This window comes from Cyprinodon tularosa, unplaced genomic scaffold (genome assembly GCF_016077235.1).
Source record: "Cyprinodon tularosa strain WSP-4 unplaced genomic scaffold, ASM1607723v1 ctg233, whole genome shotgun sequence".
Taxonomy (NCBI): Eukaryota; Metazoa; Chordata; class Actinopteri; order Cyprinodontiformes; family Cyprinodontidae; genus Cyprinodon; species Cyprinodon tularosa.
Genome location: NW_024038871.1, coordinates 184,762 through 208,433, shown reverse-complemented (window position 1 = coordinate 208,433; position 23,672 = coordinate 184,762). Strand labels below are relative to the sequence as shown.

The following is a 23,672-nucleotide window of genomic DNA, read 5'->3' as shown; positions in this document are numbered from 1 at the left end:
ATAGAGATGGTCCCTATGTCCTCCTGAAGTCAAAGCCTATAGCAGCACAAATGCAGAAAATAGCGCAGGATAACCTAAGTATTTTGGAAGAGGTATAAGAATGATAGAGCCACAGTTTAGCCAAGGTAGAGCCAAGGAGAAACGTCAATCCAGACTGAAATTGTTGCTAAAGCTCTTCAGGGCAGTAGGGTTGTCATGAGTGTCAATAAAATTTTAAACTCGATATAAATACTGAGTACTCGATACCATTCTCTATACGTTGGGAATAAAAATATGCCAAATCTACCATCCATCTGCTCCCGCTTATTCCATCAGGGTCGCGATTGGGCCGGTGTCTACCTCCAGCAGTCTTTGGGCAAGAAGTACACCCTGGACAGATCACCAGTCTATAATAAAACAACACAGAAACACACAAAGACATAAAACTATGCAAGCCAATTAAACCAACAGTCATGTTTTTGGACTATGGGAGGAAGCTGGAGTACCCGGAGAGAACCCACACATGCATGGGGAGAACATGCAAACTTCATGCAGAAAGGCTGGGAATTGAACCCTTTGGTAGCACTCTTACTGCAAGGCAAGGGTGCTACCAACTGCTCAACACCCTGCCAAATAGTGTTTCATCCGGATACCAAATTTCAGTATCTATGCTTTTCAGAGTGTCAATAGTTTTGACATCCCTATATATTGTCCGATATCCGATATCTATCAGCCAGAATATATAAAAATGAACTTGGACATACACAGGATATGCACTATCCAACTATAGTCCAACTCAAATTTTTATAATAACCAAAAAAAAAACTTTAACACTGCAGATATGGGATATGGTTGCAGTTATCCATGTTTTTTGTCTTGTTTTCAGCAAAACCAGATTGATAAGGAGTCCCATTCAGGCCACATTTGATTGCTCCAATCAAATGTGTTCGCAGAAATGTGGGACCTTCAGGCAGAACCTTAAGAGCTAAACGAATGAAGCGACACTTATTGTTCGCCTAAAAGTTTTATTTTAGCCATGGTAACAAATTAAATAGCAACAGATGCTAAGAAAAGCCACAACAACTTGCGCTTTTACAAACTTGCTGTTCCGCTTTCAAAGATGAAATCGCAGATTCATACCAAACAGATGTGACAGCAGGTACATGTGAGTCCTCTGGTATTTTGTTATAACTGTAGGCACAGCAGCTCTTGTTTTCATCACAGCTGTATGTTCTGCCCTAAGCCATAATGCTGCAATGTGATTAGCCGACCTCCTTTGGGTCTGCCTCAAACAGTTGAATCAGGAGTGATTTCTGGCTAAAATTTTAATCAGATGAATTATTGACTGGCAAAAACGGTGATGCTCAAAAATACATGAATCCCTGATTGAAACATTTCTAATCGCATGGAGCGGAATGAGTGCTTGCTCTGCGTTACAGGCTCCTCCGGTGAAGGAAACGTCATTTCCGATATTTCTCTCATTTAAAGTCTGAGCTTAAACATGAGTCAGACCCCGGATAGGTCTAACAAACTTATCAGGACTAAACTGTGATGTAAGCTTGATTTGGGATCACAGCTATCCGACTTTCTAGGACTGATAATCCAGGGTGTGCAGAGATTGCCAGCTGAACTTATTCTTCCCACTTTCTACAAAGGAACCCTCCGCTCCCACTTTCCTTTTTATTCATTCAGAAATATCCCACAAATCCAAGATAGACATATGCTTGGAGAGACCTTAAATGATGAACAACGGGTTTGAGGGTGATGGTTTAACTAGCTGTAGAAAGGATGTATGTTTTAAATGCCCTGGCTAATATCTATGTTATCAATTGATCAAGTCACCTTAATAATGCCATAACACTCTCAGCTAATTATTGTCCGATTTTTAGCAGTACTAGAAAGAGTTTGGGAGTTTCTTCATGAGCATAAACAGACAAGACTAATATCAGACACGGCTGATTAAGTGTAGCAAACAGTAAAATCTAAATAAATAGAAAAGTGAAAGTTTTGAGGTTTATTTACATCCGTAGAGGAAGCTGAAAAGAAAAGCATCTGATCAAAATGGAAATGTTTTGATAATTTATGCCACAAGAGACAGTAGAAAGTTTGTATGGAAGGAAGGAAACTGAAGTGCATGTTGTCGAGCAGTTATTCAGCAGGGATGCTTCCACATCTGCCTCTTCTCTCTGCTCAGGCCTGATGGTTGTGATGTAATCCAGCACATGTTACAGTGAGCTGCAATGTGTGTGTGGGTGTTTGTTGTAATGACTGCTGACTTGGAATTGACCTGTCCCCTTGGACTGGAAAGGATTAACTAACATGGAAGGTGTCAGAATGTAAATTAATAATTTCTTGCTTTTTCAAACATGTTAATCCAAATATAGTGTGGGTGTCTGTATATATTTAATCCTTAGTGTGTAATATAAAGACCTCTATAGATTAGAAAAGATTCAGACTTCTGCAGCTATATGTATTATAGGTCATAACTACTACTTTTTTATCAAAGCAATAATTTTTTTCAAACATAAAACATCCAAAGAGCGTACCTGATTCTGCACAGTTTTGAACCATGATGGAGGAAAACAGTTTCGTTTGAACTGTAAACCCCACCTCAGACCTTCTCCTATTCAGAAACTGTCCCCAAAAAAGAAAAGAGATTAAAGGATACCTGTCTAGAGGGACTACAGCCAGTTTAAAATGCAGAATATTTTGAGGTGGTGCAGCAAAGCTCCCCACCTCGAGTAGGCTAGTCCAACATTGACGTGAGCTGTTCCTTTGGTCCTTCTTGTGTTTCAACTCTCTCTCCTGTTCCTCCATTTTAACTCTTCTAGGCTGTTTTACTGTATATTTAATTCAATTCAGTTTATTTGCATTGTGCCAGTTCTCAAGAAGTCATCTCAAGGCTTTGATTCAAAGTTTTTTATCTACGGAAAACAAGCTGATTGCATGAATCCTCACACAATCCCTCACACTAAGCATGCTTGTAGCGACAGTGGAGAGGAAAAACCTTTTAACAGGAAAAAACCTCCAGCAGAACCAGGCTCAGTGTGAGCGGCCATCTGCTGAGGCCGACTGGGGTACAAGGAAACAGAAGCAGAGATACAAAAGGCAACTGTCAACCAGATCAACAGGTGGCCCCGTCCAGGAAACACACAGCCAGGCAGACGAGCTCTGAGCCAGCTCCCATGTCAGAGGATGAAAGAGAGCACATCCAGTTAGTCACAGTCAGAGAAACAGGACTACACAGAAAAACAGGGCGATCTCCAACATCTATAAACAAAGGTGTTGATGGCAGCAGCACAGCTGATATTTCTCTCCAGGATGGAGTCACAGCCAAACAGGAACAGACCAGATGAAGCTACTATGAGAAAAAGCAGAGAGAGCAGAACGTTAGAGATTGAACTAACAGATTCTGCAGAGTGGGAGAATAGAGATGATGAAATAGGGGTCCCTATGTCCTCCAGAAGTCTAAGCCTTAAGCAGCATAACTATAGATACTTAACAGCATCCGATGACAACTGGCGTAGTTATCGCAACTTTTCCTTCATTAGCCGCCATACTTCTCTGTTTACAAGACACACCGTGTGTGCTCTTGGAGAAAAAATGCGTCATTGGAAAACGTACTTATTAGCTAATTGGAAATAAAGCTCTACAGCAAAACCCCATTGGCAGAGAAAACCGTCACGATAAAGTTAGAAGCTGACAACAAAAATGCCTGGACTCCTGCATTTGTGCAAATGATGTGTAATTTATTTTAATGAAATTACCCCTTTCCAAAAAAGCTTAAAATAAAAGGAAAAACAACATAAAAAATACTCACTGGACTTTGAAGATGTTTTGCTTCCTATCCAGAAATCTTTCTCAGTTCAAAATGTCTGGAGTAGCATTCAGGTCCATGCTTATATAGTGACCCAAACAAACGCCTTGTTTTGGCTTAGAAAACGAGGTTGAGGTCGTTCTTGGCCTGCAAAATCTGATACTGGCCTATGCCTCTGAAAAGGGAGTCGTTAGGGTCATTGCTGGCCTGGCTATACAAGCGAGATGTTTGGTCCCCTGCATATAGAATAGAATAGAATAGAAAATCCCTTTATTGTCCTACAATGGGGAAATTTTGGTGTTTACAGCAGCAAAAAGATTATAGAAAAATGGTCACACAAATGTAGAGCTTAAAAAAATGTATAAGAATAACATAATAGTGAAGAGTTAAAAGATAAACAATAAAATACTGTACTGTAAAATGTTTTAACAATATAATACTGTGCACCTGGAGAATAAATAACCAATATACAGCTATGGACATTTTTACAGTAATATTTGAAAATAGCAGCAATATCAGAGATGTGCAAAATGACAGCAGGATATTATTTAACTGACTAAGATAGAAACTGTGCAAAATCAGCATGAATGTAAGAACTTATTGAGGTTTAAAGGAAGGATCTGTGATAGCGGTGGGGGTTGAGATGATAGTGGGAAGCAACCAACTCTATCCCTGCGTTGTACGTTTTTGAAAGCTGAAACCTGAGTCCACCCCCTCTGTTCAGGGATGGTTTTTCTTTCTTAACATAAATGGCTTTCTACACACCCCTTTCCAACCACCTGCCTTCTTTATCCAAAATGTGAACATTTTGGTCCACAACCGAATGTCCTTTGTCCTTTAGATGTAGATGTACCGCTGTGTCTTGTCCTGCGGAGGTTGCTCTTCTGCATTGGGCATATGTCTGTGGAGAGGTTGTTTGGTTTCTCCGATATAAAGATCAGAACATTCCTTACTGCACTGAACTGCATGCACCATTCTGCTCATCTTAGGTCTGGGGGTTTTGTCCTTAGGATGCACCAGTCTTTGTCTAAAGGCTATTTGTTTAAAGACATTTTGAATTGAGAAAGCTTTCTGGATGGGAAGCAAAACATCTTAAAACTTGGTAAACAAAGTCCAGAGGTTTGTTTAACTTTCTTAAAAAACTTTTTGGGAATGACTATGACCTGGAAGACTGAGAATCTTCACCAGTAAAATGACCTCTTCTGCCACACAATATGCCATGCAAATAAATCTTTTTTCTTAAGAGAGATATAAAAAAATTAATGGAAAAAAAAACTGGCCCCAAACCAGCCTCTCTAGTGAATCTGGTCACTGCCTCTGCATTAAATCCCATCACAACATCATCACAAACTTTCTCTGTGTATTTAAACAAACCGGAAAACCTTCACTTTATCTATTTATTTTGTTTTTACTGTATGCTACACTTAATCGGCTCTGTTTGATGTCAGTCCTGTCTGTTTATGCCCATGAAGAAACTCCCAAACTCTTTCTTGCATACATGTATGCTAGTGTCAACTATCCCTTTAGTTTTGCCCCTTTTATCCCTTTAGTTTTGTAAGAAAAATACACTTTAAAGTCGCAGGGAAACGGCTGTTACATTTTCTGAATTCTCCCAAGACTTTACACGAGTGAATAAACTGAATGTGATTGGTCAATTCAAAGATTATGGCCGGTGTCTCGGAAGCATCTTGCTACCCAGTTAGCAACTTAGTGCTAGTAGGTTCCCAATGGGAAATTCCATTGGGACCAAGTAGCACTAAATTGGTGACTTAGAAACGACACTGTCAAGGAACGCTATGGACAGAGGAAACATGTAAGAGGAGGAGAGTTTTGTGTCGGAGGTCGTGGATGAGTCTCCTCCGCCATCGTTTTTTATTTAGAGGAGGAAAATGGGGACAAAGATGTTGTGGAAGAGGACGCCAGGGCGGCAGAAGCTTGGTTTGGTGTAGAAGGCTTACAGCCGTACATGTTTGAGCCCTTGCCTCGCAACGCTGCCAGTTCTGTTAGCTCTACGCCTGCTGAAGACACAGACGTGTATGCCTTTAGTCATGTACAAAAACCAATTTAAGGTCAGATCGCCGAACACTTCAAAAAACACCAAAAAGTAAGTACCGTAATTAAATAGTTTTTTTTGTACATGACTAAAGGGATACAGGCCCGTTGAGGTTGTTTATAGTGTATTTTTCATACAAAACTAAAGGGATAAACGGTATTGACTATGGGTATGCTGGTCTGACCGAGTATGCTCATCTTACAGAACACCGATGTTTCTGCATCATTGACTTGGAAATGCATCTACAGTTTTTGAATCGAGTTTCGATAAAAAGCTTCAACAGTTAAAATAATGACTTATAGCTAATCAAACCTGGTAAACAAGCAGAATTGTTTTGTATCATTGAATTAAGAGTTTTACTGAACTCTAAATTTTCTTACCTAAAGGGATAAACTAAAGGGATAAATAGGTATTGACTATGGGTATGCTGGTCTAACAGAACATCCTCATTTAAAAACCTCACATACATTTACTATCATATCACATTTTTCCGAAAAAGGGGGAAAAAAAATGGAAGTAATAAATATTGAAGCACATATTTCAGAGCATCATTATGAACTATTGCCATATATTGGTAAACAGTGCAGCAGACAAAAAAAATTAAAGATGAGTTGCTGTGGTTAGCTCTGAATGGTAAAGCTTTCTGAGAAGTGTAGGCACACATGAAGGGAGCAAACTTCCATGAGGTGGCGATGAGAACTGGGAGGAGCTTCTGCAGGCATTCATTATGTAAGCAGACTGCCTCTTTAACCCGACGTGAGAGGGAGAGAGAGGCAGCTCAGGCAACACACTCTTCGTTTCCCTCCTGCTGCTGTGCACGGCGGGAGACGAGGACTGATGTTTTATTGATGCTCAGCTTGTGTTTGCCTGTCGGTGATACAGGCAGAACAAGAACGGAGCATCAGTGACAAAACAGAAGCCGCTTAGCAGGTTGAATCATCTGAAATTCCTGCAGCGTAGGTATGGACATAGCTGCTCTACATCAGGGCTACTCCAACAACATCTACTCACCCCATTACCAGGTAGGACCAGTTCTTATTAAGCAGTGAATTAGAAAGACTCCTCCTCTTTTTCCTAAACAGATGTTTAGTTTCCCTCCATGCTGCCTCAGGATTTACTTTTTCAGCATGTGGTACAGATTTACTGCATGACAATTGCTCCATGATCACCCTGAAGTTAACATGTGATCGTTTATGTTACTGAGCTGCTGTGTTGAGCATATTTTAAACTGGGAGGCATCCCCAGCACAGCTGATCTCATACCTAACGATGAAGGGAAAACAGAAACATACGCTAGAGCTCTGGCATGCTGGCTTCTTCATGATTGGACATTTTTTTAGGTACTGATTTAAACTCCTGCTCTTAATGGTTCACTGACCATTGGTCCTGGAGGTCTGTGGATGAGGCTGCGCTGAATGTGTCTTTTTGTCTCTGAGGTGTCAGGAGGGACTCCTTATATGTTTGGAGTCTGAAGCTCTAGAAAAAGTTTAAGAAGATGATATTATTGGTCCTTTTTTTTAGTTTCACTTTGTTTCTATTTCCCTTGCTCTCCTTTGAAACAGATATCTAAGTTCATACCAGCTGTTTATTATCACCTTTAGTCAGAAAGTAACTAATAATCTTTAATTTAGGAAACCTTTTTAAGATGGTGTTCATCTGCCTTCGTGATTCTGTGTGCGGACTGAAGCTCGCTAACAAACCTTTGAGGCATTCACTAAACATCTGGATTGTTTTTGACCCAGCAGTGGAATCTGTTTACTAATATGGTGATCATGCTTTTGGTTGGTTTGGGATTTTCTCTGCTGTTCATCACTTATTTGGATGCAGTTTTTTAAACCTAACAGTGTTTTTTATGGAAACCTTTCAATTCATTCCATAGTTTTTGACTTTTTTTGTCTGTCCTGTATTTAACTTTAATGCAGTCTGAAATTAACCTCTTGTTCTTTTTGTTTTCTTATTCCTCTCGGTCTTGTAGGAACTAACTATGGGTTGATTGTTTTTTGAAATACTGACTGCTAAGATTTTCAAATATCTTGAGTCTTTCTTAATGTGTAAACAACCTCTGTCATGATGGATGTTTACGTGGCTTCAACTCCTTTCAGACTGTTGAAGAAGAGCAATAGTTTCTCTAAGGTCATTGTTGTCGTCTCTCTTTGGGATTTTAAGATGCACTGCAGAGAACCAACCAAAGCTCGGTTAATAAATGTTTTCTTTAGCATTAACTTGCTGCTGTTTTCCCTAAAAGCAGAAAGAATGAACTGTTGTTCCTATAGCTCGCCTGAAATCGAAATAAAATTACATAATATAAAATGGAACTTAACCATTGTGGCTATGAATGATGCATTGAATTTGATAAATTAGGAGTAACCTGGAGATTTCTCTTTACTCCTCTGCCTGTTTCTCCTCTTCAGCTCGAGCATTTGAAACAGCAGAACTCCAAATTCCAGGAGGAGCTCAGCCTGTCGAAGGAGCGGAGCAGCTCAGAAAGCCAGCGGATCGGCATCCTCTGCAAGGAAATGTGAGTTGCCCGGATTACTGATGTGTTTTTTCCTGCCTCTGTAAAGGTGACCCCTGCCTGCCTGTTCATTAACGCTGGAGCCGCTAAAGTCACCTCCAAGGTCTAAACTGCTGATTTAAAATCTAGCTGGATTTTTAAACACTAATAATGTAACTGGACTACATTTAAGAATTTAGATGTGTAAAATATACATTTACAAGCCCTGGTAAGGCCAAATGATTTAAAACATCTGTAGGGAGATGTTGCATATTTTATAAAACATTCTGCAAAGCCTGAAATAAGTTGGAGCTATTCAGTGATGATGTAAGACCTCCAGGGAATTCTGATCTTTACAGATATTTTTGTATTGTATACGTCATGTCAGGAAATGTCTAAAATGATCAATGCCCTCCAACCGATCTTTTATTTTTCCCATGGAGTGTTTTATCTCGCTGTTTCTGTCCAGAATACATTTCTGTTTTGGTCTTAGACTGACTTCATCATTTCTCTGGGATTCCCACAAGGATGTTAACATTACTAAAAACAGTTTTCCATGATTGACAGAACCACAAAAGGATGAAACAGACTAACTGCTGCGCTTCATTCAGACTATTTGTTGTCTGCTGAAAATATCACTGCCTCTTAAACTCTCCCAGCTTGAATGAACTATAAATATGTTATTGACGTTACAGTTTGCTTTTAAATAGCTTCTTCTGTCTTTGCGCTTCCCCTGATTTCGTTTGAAACCATCCAGAATTACTGTATATACTATTACTAAAACTGTAGATTTTAGATAACATTTTTACTATTTTTGAGCTAAATGACGTGAAAAGTGCTTTTTTACTAATTTCCAGGAATTTATTATTACCTTTGTCTCCACTGAATTTAAGAGAAATAGACTTAAGACAAGTAATGTCCCTACTCATGAGCAGAGATGGGAAGTAACAAAGTACAAATACTTCGTTACTGTACTCAAGTAGAGTTTTCTGATATTTTTACTTTACTTTACTACTTATTTTTATGGCGACTTTTTACTTCTACTCCTTACATTTTTACACAAATATCTGTACTTTCTACTCCTTACATTTTTAAAAATTGGCTCGTTACTTTAGTTTTGAATAATTTCAATGGAGTTACCATTATTATTTTTCACGTCATCAATACCAAATTCAATCTAATTAGATGGGAATCTACGTTGCATTTGACGCACCAATACAAGATGAATCGACAGATTCGGCGGTATTCATTCGCTGCAAATCATTGCAGCTTGGTGGCGGTGGCGTTAGCATAGTAGCATGGACGACGAGATGATTGAAAATGAACACAACGGAGATCTAGTCCTATTGGCAGACATCCATTTAAAATGTAGGCAACGGCATGAAAAAAGTGGTTTCTACTTTTACTTTTATACTTTAAGTAAATTTACAAGCCTGTACTTTGTTACTTTTACTTGAGTAAAGAAGTTTAATCAGTACTTCCACTTTTACCAGAGTATTTTTTAACACAAGTATCTGTACTTTTACTCAAGTACAGAAAGTGAGTACTTTTGCCATCTCTGCTCATGAGGGTGCATATAAATATATAAGCTTTGGTAGAAATCAAAGAAAGTGTTGCATCACCTCACAGCAGCAGGAAAAAAAATCCTGAAAATAGGAAAAATAAAACCTCTCACATGTTATTTAATTGCTCAGGGAAAAAAAAACATTTGTTCTTAAAATGCAATATACATTAATGTGCAGTGATGGGACTAACGGCGTTGAAAGTAACAGCGTTACTAACGCCGTTACCTTGTTTTAGTAACGAGTAATCTAACTAATTACTTTGACTGTAACTATAACGCAGTTACCATTGCAGACACCGCGTTACTGAGCGTTACTCAGGTCACACAATGAACCTATTTTCATGATAGGACTCGTGCGCGCCTTGTCATGAGAGAGGGGAGGATGAGAACGGCTGATTTATAGTGAGATTCCGTCTGTCAGTTGGGTAGGTGGGTGTTTCCGCTGGTGGGTGTTAACATACAGCACACACAGAGAGATGGAGAGTGAGGAGGACTCCAGCAGAATCAAATATGATTCATCTGATTGAGTCCAAATTTGGTATATTTTTACACAACATTTAGATTTGAAAGTCTGTACTACTTTTTTGTGCTATAAATAATATTTTGGTAGTGTTTTGCAATGTTTATTTCAAAGAAAATTTTGGCGAGGTTCAAAAAATGCAAAATATTTTGTATTTTGTCCTTAATATTTCAGACAGGGTCAAATCTACAATGGTGCTGACACCAGAAAACCATTCTATGACATCTTACCTTTACAGATGTACCAAAAGTTTCTTCTTAAATTTAATAGCTTTGAGGCTATAAGTTATTTACTTTTGTGTGTTTTTGTCAGGCAGAAATTTATTTATACCCCCTTAGGGTGTAAGAGGCTAACATTCAGAAGGGTGGCTGCTTTTTGTAGAGTCTAAAAAGCTGATTATAGGCTGGATGTTCCTTATTATTTATAGGTTGACAACTTTAGCTGAAATTTTGATTTAAGTTTTTTCAAGCTAGAAGCAAACTTGTTCTTCCTCCTCTTCCTTAACCCGCTGGCTGGCCTCTTCTTTTGTCATTTTAATTTGACTTTACATTAGGTGTGTCTGAAAAAAATCGATTTGGCAATATATTGGGATTTTTGGCATCCTGATATAATACTGATCCTTTACCTTCTAATACCATTTTTTTTTAAAGACATTTTTCCCTAAAACAATGGGGGGGTGTGCATTACTTCCGCAACGCCGCACCGGTCGACGGAGCCCTGGAACCCTTCTGTTGTGCATGTAGTAGAGGCAATTACATTTGCAGAGGGGGACTGACTCAAACCCCAAACACCAAGATAACTGAATGATCAATATCTTCTAATGAATATGCTGCACTTGTCTTTTATCTCTACATTTAATTTAAACATTAGCTGGGTAGTATACTGAAATATGTCTTGATATATGGGGATATCGTATCGTGACCAAAGTATCGTGATGCGTACCGTATTGCAACACCCTTGCTAAGGGTTTTCTTTTCTTTTGAGTATTCAGTTTTTGTTTGCGTTTTTTTGAATGTATTTGAGTTCTTAGGTTTTTCTTTGTTGCCCTCTGGTGTTGATCTCCTTTTCCCTAGCTCCCTTCTAGAATCCTCTGTTCACACCTGCTCCCATTCAGCTCATTAGTCCTGTCTTTGTTCAGTCTCCCATATATACTCTCCCTGTGCAGTTCCTCGGTGCTTGTTCCTCATCTTTTCCTGGTCCCCCACGTAAGTTTTTCCCCATGAAGTTGTCTGGCTTTTGGTTCCATGTTTTTTGTACCTTGGTTTTTGGATTTCCTGCCTCAATTATTAAATTAAATCTTCAAGAACTCAACTCAGCCTCCTCCCCTCTGCATTTGGGTGCTCAAAACCTCAACTAAACCCTGACAAAAATTAGGAAGGATTTTTATTTCTTCTCATAAACAGTCCCAGAAATCAAGCCATTGGCAGTTTTTTAGGTGTATAGTCTCCTATTGGAAGTCTTTCAATCAATAAAAACATTCTTTGAATTAATATAGGTTTAGTTTTTTGTTACCATAAGTTACAGGTAGCTCAGATCGTTTACACCTGGACTGGTTTGAACACACCAGACAAGTCGTCCTAAAGTCGGGGTCTGGACCTAATTAGGGCTCCAAACAAACCAGTTCTGCTGTAGTTTTCTATCTATAAAACAAAACTTTTCCTCTCCACTGTTCCTGCATGCATGCTTGATATGCGGCATTGCTGCAAAGTCAGCATCACTAAGCAAACGTCTGTCTGCTTTCAACTGCTCATGCATGAAGAATGAATTCTGTTAGTCAATGACTTGATTTAATCCGCTGATTTTTCCTTAGATGGAAAGTGTTTTAACCAGTCCATCTGTTTGATTTAATTAAATGACTCAAGTTCTTTGAGATGACATGTGTTTTAAGTTGGAGCTGTACAAATAAACTGATTTGATTTGGTTTAAATTCACTTATTCAATCACCTAGTAGGTGACTCAGCTACCCATTGCATAATGTTTGATGAATAGAAGCCCTCCTTTCTTTTATACCACCATATTGTTCCCTTTCTGCAAAATCAGAGAGTATGATGATTTTATAAAGCTACTTGTTAACCAAGATGTTTTCTTAAAAGATTGAGGGGAGAGCTCCAAACCTAAATTGTGTAGATTTCATTCAATTATCTGTTAGTTAAAGATTTACCAATCTTTAAAAATCCTCCAAGAATCATCAACCCTAGATAGATCATATAAACACTATATAACCCTAAAATACCAACTAGTATTCAGTGATAGTAGATCACTGCTGACTGTTGAAGTATCAGACCAGCACTGATCACGTGTCCTTTGAACTGCGTTTATTTTTACTTCTCCTTGTTGTTTATGGCGATCTCTAGCCTGATGCGGAGGTCTATTTTTAGCCTTCAGTGCTTGTGTGAAGCTGTCATGTGCCTCTTTATTTCTCAGTCTTTGCATCATCCCGCCACACCCCCTCCTTAGTCATCAGTTGCTGTGACATCACAGCTCCAGATCAAACTGACTGGTAGACTCACCATCATCACATTTGAAACATCCCAGCATCAAATGGAGACGCAGCAGATGGATAAACCTCCTTAGAAACAAGGCAATGTCATCCAGTCAACTCATTGTAGCTTTAGATTGAGTAAAACATATTTAAAAGGACAGGGCTTGCTGATGGGTTATGTCTCTCCATACTCCTCCTCCATCTCTGCTCAACCCAACAATGTGTTCCACCATCCTTTTCCAAAAGACATCCTTCCTCTCTTCACTGTTATGTAATCGCATTTCTCCTCCTAGGACCGCCTGGCTCCGACATAACCGCTTCTCTGGCTGTCAGCGCGTGTGTCCCAGTGTGTGTTACTGTGCATGTGTTTGTTTGAAACAATGGCGCTTTGAGCTTTCTGAAAAAATTAGCTATGCTCACTACAACTCACGTGTGTGTGAGTTACTAGTGCTGCAGTAGATTTGTTAAAGCTGGCAATTAATATATTTTTACGTTAAATGCACAGAAAAAGGTCCAAAGTAGGGATGGGACTGAGACATGGCTTTAAAACTTGGTTATAATATGTAATGTAAATCCCTTTATTGTCCGACAATGGGGAAATTCACCCTCTGCATTTAACCCATCCCCTTGGGGAGCAGTGGGCTGCCATTCTGTGGTGCTCGGGGAACAGTGTGGGGTTTAGGGTTTTGCTCAGGAACCCAGAGTGGAGACTGCGGGGATTTAACTGGATACTTGCAACCTTCTCAGAGCACAAGTGCACTGCTCTAACCCCTAGACCAGAGGTTACGGATTAGCGGACTGCGGTCCGGATCCCGTCCCACCTGCTGGCTAATCCGGACCCAACCTGATTTAAAACATTTATAAATTACCGCATGTTGTCCTAACATCACTTGCACCACTTCTCCTGTTAATACGGTAAAGCCCTCCGGAGTGTCGGGACAAGGCTGCACGTGATCCAAATTAGCCAATGAGCTGCTGTCAGTCTGAGTTGCTGCTGCTGCTACTTTTAGACACAGCAGGCAAACCTGTGGCAAGCCGGGTGATGGGAAAGAAGGAGAAGATGATGAGAAAAAGAGAGCAGAGAAAGTGTGGACTGCTGGAAGAACTGTGGTGAACTGGTGAAAGAAAAGTGAAATGGTGCTCAAAGATGACCCTGCACATTTAGAGGATGTTTGGCTTTTATTTTGGTTTTATAAAATATGTGAATCAGGAAATTGTCTATATATCAAACTGAACAAATCTTGTTCTCTACCTCACAAAACCTTAAATTTTCAAAATGGAAAAATGTTCAATTTTTTTTTACATATTTTTTTTTGTTAAAAATTTAATGTATAACATGGATGCATGCACCCCTCATTTTATTTCAGTGTTAAATTATGTTTAAAGTAACAGATTATAATTAAAAATGTCTCCGGACCTTTACTGGTTGATGATTTTCTTTATTCGGACCCTGCTGATTTTTAGTTGGTTACCCCTGCACAAGGCCAACACTCCCCACAATGAAAAGGCTAAGCTTAATAAAGCTCTCTGTATATATTTAAAGTAATAACAAAGGTTACAATATTACAATATTCCCAGGGAAGTGCAGAAATGGTTAAAACAAAACTGCAAGATTCACTGTGAAAAATGTAAAAAGAAAATTATAATTCAATAATATATTATGGAATATTATAGATGGATAGTTTAATAGATTGATAAACTCTTTCTTGATGCTGTGTCCCTGTTTTTTTTTAGGAATGGGAGTTTTCTTTTTCCTGGATGTTCTGAAAAGAGTCTGAGGGGGTTGACTAGAACTTAGTTGCTGTAGATCACTTTGTTTCCAAGTTTGAAGATTTTTTTCGCTTCCCATCCAGGACGCTTTTTCAATTCAAAATGTCAGAATTACCGCTTAGTTTGAAGCTTTGGCCCAAAACAAAACCTTGTTTTGGCTTAGAAAACATACAAGTTAAACTGGACGAACAGACCCACCCATTAGGAATGGCGACTCATTTTAGTTTTTTTTTTTAGCATGCACTACCAGATGCTTGTCTGTGCCCCTGGAAGGGGGGTCGCTAAGGGGAATTGTTGGCCTGGCTGAACAGGCGAGATGTTTTGGTCCCCTGCATGGGGGTTGGGGTTGAGATGATAACAGGAGGAAATCAACTCTGTCACTGCAAGGTTTTCGAAAGCTGAAATCTGAGTCTACCTCCTATGTTTAAGGTTATTTTTTCTCATAACACTCATAACATAGATGGCTTCCTTCACACCCCTCTCAAACCACCTGTGTTCGTTGTCCAAAATGTGAACATTGTTGTCCTCAAAAGAATGTCCTTTGTCCATAAGTTGTAGATAAACCTTATAGTCTTTACAGGAGGAGGTAGCTCTTCTGTGCCGGGCCATTCTTTAAGGTAGTCTGTCATTCTTTTTTTGTAGGCATTGGTTGGATCTCGTTTCAAAGATTTGTACGTGTTGGTGTCTGTCAGTAGAGCCAGAATTTTGCCCTGGTAGTCCAAAGAGGGTGGCAGCGGTGACTATTAACAACCTCAGCATGGGACTCAAAAAGTCTGGAGGTATTTTACTGAAGACAAAAACACAAGAAAGGGGAAAGTTGTTGGTTTCCTAGCAGGCTCAATTGAAACTTATAAAGGGAATTTAATTGAAATGATTTACCAGAGGTACGCTTCATGCCAAGGAACAATTCATTTAAATATGGAAATGATCGTGTGCGAGTTTTATCTATAGGTGTAAGTCACAATTTGGGGCAAAATTTGCTGCTTGGCGAAGTTGTGCGCTCTGAGTGCTTTTTCTAGATAGCATTATGATTTCTATCAACTTTTTTTTGTTATTTTGATTTTGTCACATAAATTAACAAAAAAAAAATCTATACCTTGATTTAGTATTAGTTTTAGGACTGAACAACTTTGCCAAAAATCTAAATTGCGATTATTTCCCCCCAAAATTGCTCTAGCGATTTAATCGCAACTTTTTAAACCCAAGCTTGTAGATGTTTTTGGTTTTGGCTTTTGGTTTTTGAGAGCTTGCTTGCCCAGAGTCCATTGTTGCAGAACTTTCCTGTAACCGTTGTGTGAAAAAGTGCTTACTTCTACTTGCATGCATGGATCTGCAAGCATGCTGCAAATCTCTCTACCTTTCTGTGTGGCGACAAACACACTTTAAGCATTTAATCACCACCTAAAGAGCTGGAGGGGGATATGTTGTGTCTTACTCTTGTTAAAAATCAGTACCTCTGCGATTTAAAAACTGCATTTTGTTAAATTGCGATTATATTGCAAATGCAATTATTTGCCTAGCCCTAATTAGTTTTCCTCAATGCTCAGGATTCCTGTGCTTAAATGTCAGCAGGTCATCTGCTCAGACAGCCCTGGGCTACTTTACAGACATTGTGCTGATGAGTTTCCAGTTGTTACTTTAAAACAGAATTGTCTCAGTTAAAATGAGGGGAGGCCATCCTTTCGTTGCTGTTATTGTCATAGTTTGAGTGGAGGTTTTTGAGGACCCAAGTACAGAGATCAGGAGGCAGAGGTGAGACTTGCAAATAATAGGCAACTGATGCAGAAATGCAAAAATCCAAAATATTGAGAACCAAAAATAAGATTACATCAGGGAAAACTCACGTGGGAAGCCAGAGATGAGGGAAGAACAAAACAACATACCAGCACTGAGTGACTGCAGAGGTGGTGTAAATATGGCAGACTGAACCAAGACTGACTAATCTGCAGATTGGGAGCAGGTGTGAGCAGGACCAACTAGGAGGAAGGCAAGGGGAAAGGAAAACAAGCACAAGGAGGCAACAGAGGATAACTTAAGAACTCAGCACTGGTAGAAATAAACTACAAATACACAGAACACAAATAAACTTCAAAATAAACCCAAGCAGAGGGTAGAAGTCTGACAGTTATGTTTGAACAAACGCAATCCTTTTTACTAATTGTTCCATAATAGCATTAATACACATTAGGACACTAATGAAAGGATACATGTAGGTTTCTAAATGTCACCGTTATCAATGTTCAGCAGAAACTAGGCTGCTTTCTGTTTACCCATCTGAATCTGAGTGTGTACAGGATGGACAGAGCGTTGCAGAGCTTGGTGAAACGTATTTAGCACGGTGCATTTCCCTTCCAAGTCTGCCTGCTGCCTTTTGTGTTGCAGCGCTGGATTCTGTAGAGCTATGATAAATGTGATTAAACAGCGTGCAGCCAGATATTTCACCCAGATGGCACCCGGAACATGTTATTAGTCGCACGAAGCTTCAATTATCTTCCTCTGACACAAATCCATAGAGCGACCCACATGGGAACAAATCCCAATTTGCACAGGAAATCGTTTGCTTCCAGTGTCTAAAAATATGTGGGGGGGGGGGGTTAAACATTCACAGACAAAACAGCCTTTCAAGCTGTCTCAGTCTGAAGTGCTAGTATATATTTCAATACCTCTGATTTGGTTTTGCTTTTGTTTCTTTTGTGTGATCGCATAATGTTTCACAGATGCACATGCAGCTAAATACTGCTTTTTAAACAATAATTAGATAGTTAGAGCAATTTTTCTTATTAGATGCATAAAATTGCATATATAATTATTCTTCTTTCTTAATACTTGCATCTCTTTGCAGACAGGCAGTGATGGTTACTGCTGTCCTTACGCTAAGCTAGTAGTTACCAATTCCCATTCCCCACATGTTAGTGTTATGAATATTTAGATTTTATCATCAAACTGATGATGAAAAAATAGGACATGGTTTTGTAATACATTTCCACAAATGAATTCATAATAAAAAAAATGTCAATAATACTGGAACAATACTAGAAATAATAAATTCACTGGGAGAAAGGAAATTTAAAGATTTTCTTTCAAACAACAGACAATCGCATTTACTCTCCACCCCCCCCACCCCCCTCAGAATACGGTTAGTTACACGAAAGGTCTGTTTCAGTGAGCTTTAACACAACAGTCAGATCAAGGTTAAATAGTCAGAGCTGTTTGAAGCCGTCAGAAAGAGCTATACAGCAGCTTCTGGGGCTTGTAAGAGATTTAAAAAAGGTCTCAGAAGAAATCTGCCCCTGTATGGATAACAGTCCAGATGTGGAAACCATTCAAAACATCAACTGATAAACGGCAGGTTTAGCTCACCAATAGATAACTAAGATATAGAGCTACAACTGATTTAAGCTGCAGTGTGTGATCATTACCGAAATGTAATATACTATACATAAAAATCTTTAATATTATATTTAATATGATCTACAAACTGAATAACTAAATATTTATGTTTGTGTGACAAACTATTGACTGTAGAGTTCACCATTACAATGTGACTGCAGCAAGTTAAGTCTACTTATAGAAAATCTATATCCTACATAGACTAATAAAATACTGTTTATGAAAATATCTATGTAAACAAACCTCTTCATCACTTGACAAATATGATGATTATTATTATTATTTGCGTTGGAAACAGCGTTCCTAAGCTGCAGATGTCATATTTGGGAAATCTGAACTTTTGCAACCCGACATGAAGCACCAACCAATCAGAGAAGCTGATCTAGGGAGACAGACATTATCACTGTGTTCGATGCCGGCGGCATCTTTTCGCCTGTATCCTACATAGCCTTGAGTATCCCATGATTCATTGCGAGTCAAAGCAAGCCGGCTGCTCCGTGCCAAGAGGAAAAAGGTACTTGGCACCAAACAGTGGTGAATATTGTAAGTTCAGTTTAATATAATACAAGTATTTAAATAATTCTGTCTGAAATTAATAAAAATAGTTGTTTTAAATGGTTATTGAGTCAGATATGTGGCGGGTAATGTTTGGTTTATTAAAAGGATGAGATGACGCTACTGCTGCTGAAACCCCTCAAACATGAAATGAGCACCCACAACAGTAAGAAGTTCAACATCCATTCTTTGCCTGCTTTGTTAATCAACCGTCATGGTTGCTAGGCGACAGAGCGTATGCATATTTAGGAGCCACGTCCGCTGAGGAAGGTTAGACCTGTTTGAACCTATAACAGAAATCTTCCGTCCTCCTGATTTTAATGTTCCTCCAAGGACCTAGCCTCTAAATTGGTACACACCATACATCCGAGCCTTAAACACTCCTCCTGTAGACCTGTCAGCACAAAACTATAAAAAAAATTAACATATAAATATGAAGTAGTTAAACTCCTTTAAATAAAATGTCATGAGGATGTATTTTGTAAAAGGAAAAAAGTGCTGTGATCATTATTATAAAATATTTTCCTGTTAAATTTTGGCCAAACAATATACATTACCTACAATTAACTAAAACTATGTTAAATATCACTATCGCTATCTGCCGTCCTGATGGCTACCAATGATATTGTTGTCATTTAAGTTCAATTTCTCAAAAATAAAAAGATAAAATTCCGATGAACGCTTCTTTTTATAGAACTGATTATTTTATGGGTTATTTAATCCATTCACAGCTGTTGACAGGAAGCCTGATGTATTGTCTGTGTGAGTGTGTTTTAGAGATTTGAACAGATGTGACACAGATATAACATAAACCTGATGGTCCTGTTTCCGATAGAGCTCACGAATCTGTGTCCTCTCTTGTTTTCTGTCTGTTTCCTTTCAGAGAGGAGCTGAAGCTGGCCTCCCAGAAGTCTCAGCATCATGACGAGGTACTGACCTTTCCCCGAAGCCGTCCCCTCTATCCTGTTATAGATCTGGGGTTTGTTTAGTCAGAAACGGAGCTTTGATTAAAGGGTTTAGGCGTAGGGACGTCTGAGCTCCCGCTGTGACTAAACTCCTCAAGCTGAGCAGCTTTAGCCTTTATTTAGATACGTCTATATGTGTGTTTGACCCGCAGAGCCAAGAGGATCGCAACAGTCAGCACGCAGACATGAAGAGCAGGTAAGCGGCACGTTGATTTATTCATGTTCTTTCAGATGTTCAAAAATGTCCAAATCTGCCAAATGTTTGCATGAATTAGAGCAGCAAATGGTAGAAGTACATTTTTTGAGCCATCGGGATCAACATCTCTAATGGAATTTACTGAACTGAATCATCCTGTCTTTATGTCTTTCTCACTCACAGCAAATAGTCAAAATGTTTATTTTACCTTTTTTAGGGGTTTTCAACAAATCTACTTTTTTTTTCTAAAGAAACCTCTAGTCTATATTCATTTCTTCCTCAGGGTTTAAAGTCTTAGGAAAGTGGCTGTTCCAACCGTAGCAGTTCCGATCTCTCCCAAGTGGTGCCCGACTTTACACGAGTGAATTAAGTGAATATGATTGGTCGATTATCAAGAGGGTGGGATTGTTGTGGCGGAAGGTTCGCAAGCATGTCTGGTTGTAACCGGTTTGTTGGAAATTTGAAATTTAAATATGACTTCCCTACGACTTTAAGGAAATGTGAATTCAAATATATTTAATTTTTAAAGATGTAGGGAAGTCATATTTAAATGTCAAATCATTCTGGCTTAAACATGTATATAAATGTACGATATTTAAAAAAAAATGCCTCTCTTAAAATCTTTGTGTTTTTTCTCCATATCTTATGCAGGCCAGTTAGTTATACGTCAGCTTGTGCACCTAAATTCGGTCAATCTTATATCAACGGTCATCTGTCAATCAATCTTGATTCATTCGAACCCACGTCGAGGACTAAAGGGCAGATTATTGTTCTGCAACCGCACGCATCAAATGTCGCTTGGGTCTGGTCGTGAACCAGTTTTGCTGGAATGCTTCTGCACCGTCAGTCTGGAATTTCTAGGGACGCAGATCGGTTTCCCACCAAAGCGCAAGGGGGAACCTATTTGAGAACTTGCGAGAAATTCGACGGATTGTACTTCCAAACCTCCTCGATTAATCTTTCGTCGTAGTTGTCCACTGTTGTAGTTCCTCTGTTTTTAAAAATGGTGCACCCCAACACCGAATCGAGAAGGACGACCACCCAGATAGCCGGAAAAGCATACTAAGGACCAATAACAGCTGCGCGGGGGGCATGGTCGTGCACAGAGACAGATTTGACGGTTGCAGAGGCTATGCATCAGAAGCATAAATTGGCCTTAAGGCCTCCGTACATGGGTCGTGCCACTAACCTCTGCGCCACCTGCATGCCTGGGGAAAATACAATTTCACAAACAAATTGGAAAATAAAAAGAATATTAAACTAAAAAGAAAAAAATATGAAAAGTAAATTTGTAAAAATAGCAAACTTACTCTCAAAAACCTTTTTTTGATTTAAACATTTTTTTCAAAGTTTCATTGATTGCATTTGTTTTCTTATTTCAATTTACAAAATTTGTTAACTTTTTCCCCCCCCCACACATTTTAGAAAACCTGTTCTTTGCTTGCAACAGTAATGAAACAAAACTCCATATTCTGGTGAATGTTGACACAACAGCTGCAGAGTTTGGCTGCATTTTCAATTCAATTCAGTTTATTTCTATAGCGTCAATTCACAACACATGTCATCTAAAGGCACTTTACAGTTCACCCAGATCATACAGTCAAATAGATTCAAAACTTTCTCTCTAAGGAAAACCAGTTGTTTGCATCGACTCAAAGGCACCAAGCATGACACCAAGTATGCTTGTAGCAGCATATCCATAAAACAAGTGTCCAGATCTTCCACATCCAAGAGGAGCTCTATGTGATTAAAACTGGTTATCTGTGGAGGCCATTAAAGTGGATCATCCCATTGTGTTTAAGACATGGTTGAACCTTTTTGCTATGGTGAAAAGAGCAATAGGAAGATCGGCACACAGATGTTATATCAGGATGGCCATGGTGAGCAAAAACAGTGATATCTGATGTGGAATTTTAAAGATGTTTAATGTTTACTAAAGATAACCCACACCAGGAATCACCACTGCCAAGATCTTCCAAAATAGCTCACTTTGTTTACACAGCTGCTGCTCTCTGAAAATGTCCTCCCTTTCTGAAAGTTTGTCTCTGAACCCCAGAGATGGTTTTGTGTAAAGGATCATAGATCAGATGTTTCTGAAATGCTTAGGCCAGCCTGGGTAACAGAAACATCTGACCTGTTCCAGTTCAATGAAATCCTTTTACTTCCCCATTCTGGTGCTTTGTTTGTACTTTATTACAATGATAGGGTACGTATGTACCCTACATGTACTCTTATCAGACCATATCGTCCCTAAAGTTTGAAAATTTCTATTTTGATGATTGGTCGATTATCAAGGGGGCGGGATTGTTGTAGCCGAAGGTTCTCAAGCATGTTTGGTTGTGACCGGTTTGTCGTAGTTGGAAATTTAAATATGACTTCCCTACAACTTTAAGAAAATATGAGTTCAAATATATTTACTTTTTTGAAGTTGTAGGGTAATTATTTTTAAATGTCAAGTCATTCTGGCTTAAACATGTATATAAATATACTCTTTATCAGACGATATTGTCCGGAATTCAGAAAATTTCTATTTTAAAAAAAAATGCTGTCTTAAAATATTTTTTTGTCGTTACCTTATGCAGGCCAGTTAGTTATATGTCAGCCTGAACACCTAAGTTTGGCCAATCATACATCAAAGGTCATCTGTCAATCAAATTTTTTCAGTCATATCATCTTGAGTCATATGTTGCAGCTAATATACGCAACGGTTGAAATAAGAAATAAGATTAATTTCCTTTCGAATTGAGTTGCGTCCCAGTGTTCACGGTAATTGACGTCTGCATCTTCAGCAGAACTGGCAGCGTTGCGAGGCAAGGGCTCAAATATGTACGGCTGTAAGCCTTCTACACCAAACCAAGCTTCTGCTTGTTCTCTTCCACAACATCTTCGTCCCGCTTTCCTCCTCTAAATAAGAAATGTATGACGGAGGAGACTCACCCACGACCTCCGACACTAAACTCTCCTCCTCTTGCATGTCTCCGCTGTCCATAGCGTTCCTTGACAGTGTCGTTTCTAAGTCACCAATTTAGTGCTACTTGGTCCCAATGGAATTTCCCATTGGGAACCTACTAGCACTAAGTTGCTAACTGGTTAGCAAGATGCCGGCCATAACCAAACTGCTTGCGAACCTTCTGCCACAACAATCCCGCCCCCTTGATAAACGACCAACCACATTCACTTTATTCACTCGGGAGAATTCAGAACTGCAATGGTTGGAACAGCCGCTCCCCAACAATTTTAAGTTGTTTTCTCATAGGCCTAGATTCATACGTCTTATGTTGCTGCCTTGTGACTGGATGACTAATAGCTGTACAACAGGGTGTACCTAATAAAGTGGCTCAGTATTATGATGTTATAAATCCGCATTGATTAATCCACATTTCAAATGAGTAGAGTGTAAGCATGGCTAAAACAAGTACCTCAGGTTATCCTTTTAGTGGACTTCCATTAGTAGTTTGTTGGAAAAATGGTTAGGACAAAACATGACAGATGTGAAAAGGTTTCTAAAAAAAACTATATTTAAATGAAAAAAACACCCAACTTAATTTCTGTGGTTTCTAGCAGATAAAGGATGAGCATTCTGGTCTGTTTAATCTTTTTTAATAATCTCTGGATATCACCACACAGATGCACAACAAACATAGTTGTTAAAAAGTCTCCTCTTCAGAAAACCTGTGACGGTAGCCTCAGGTGCAGCAGAGTCTGTTCTGCATACAGTTTTTTTTTTTTTTTTACGTTTTTTTTTTTTTTTGTTTTTTAATTGATGAAGCACACAAGGAAAACCCTGCTAAATAAACACCTTCCATTAAGCCAAAACAATCACTAACCCTTGTAGATATTGGTATAAAATAATGATATATAGCTAAAAACCCTACCTGGCTCTGATAT

At 38.9% G+C, this 23,672-nt stretch overlaps 1 protein-coding gene across 2 annotated transcripts in view; it reads left to right on the top strand.

The window, feature by feature from the left end:
* clip1b (CAP-GLY domain containing linker protein 1b) overlaps positions 1–23,672 on the top strand; it is an 83,933-nt gene that overhangs the window by 54,778 nt on the left and 5,483 nt on the right. For both annotated transcript variants that reach the window (XM_038287019.1, XM_038287018.1), the window contains 3 exons: positions 8,260–8,366; positions 19,507–19,552; positions 19,741–19,784. In XM_038287019.1, coding sequence (XP_038142947.1) covers positions 8,260–8,366; positions 19,507–19,552; positions 19,741–19,784 — 197 coding nt within the window. The remainder of the gene's footprint in view (positions 1–8,259; positions 8,367–19,506; positions 19,553–19,740; positions 19,785–23,672) is intronic.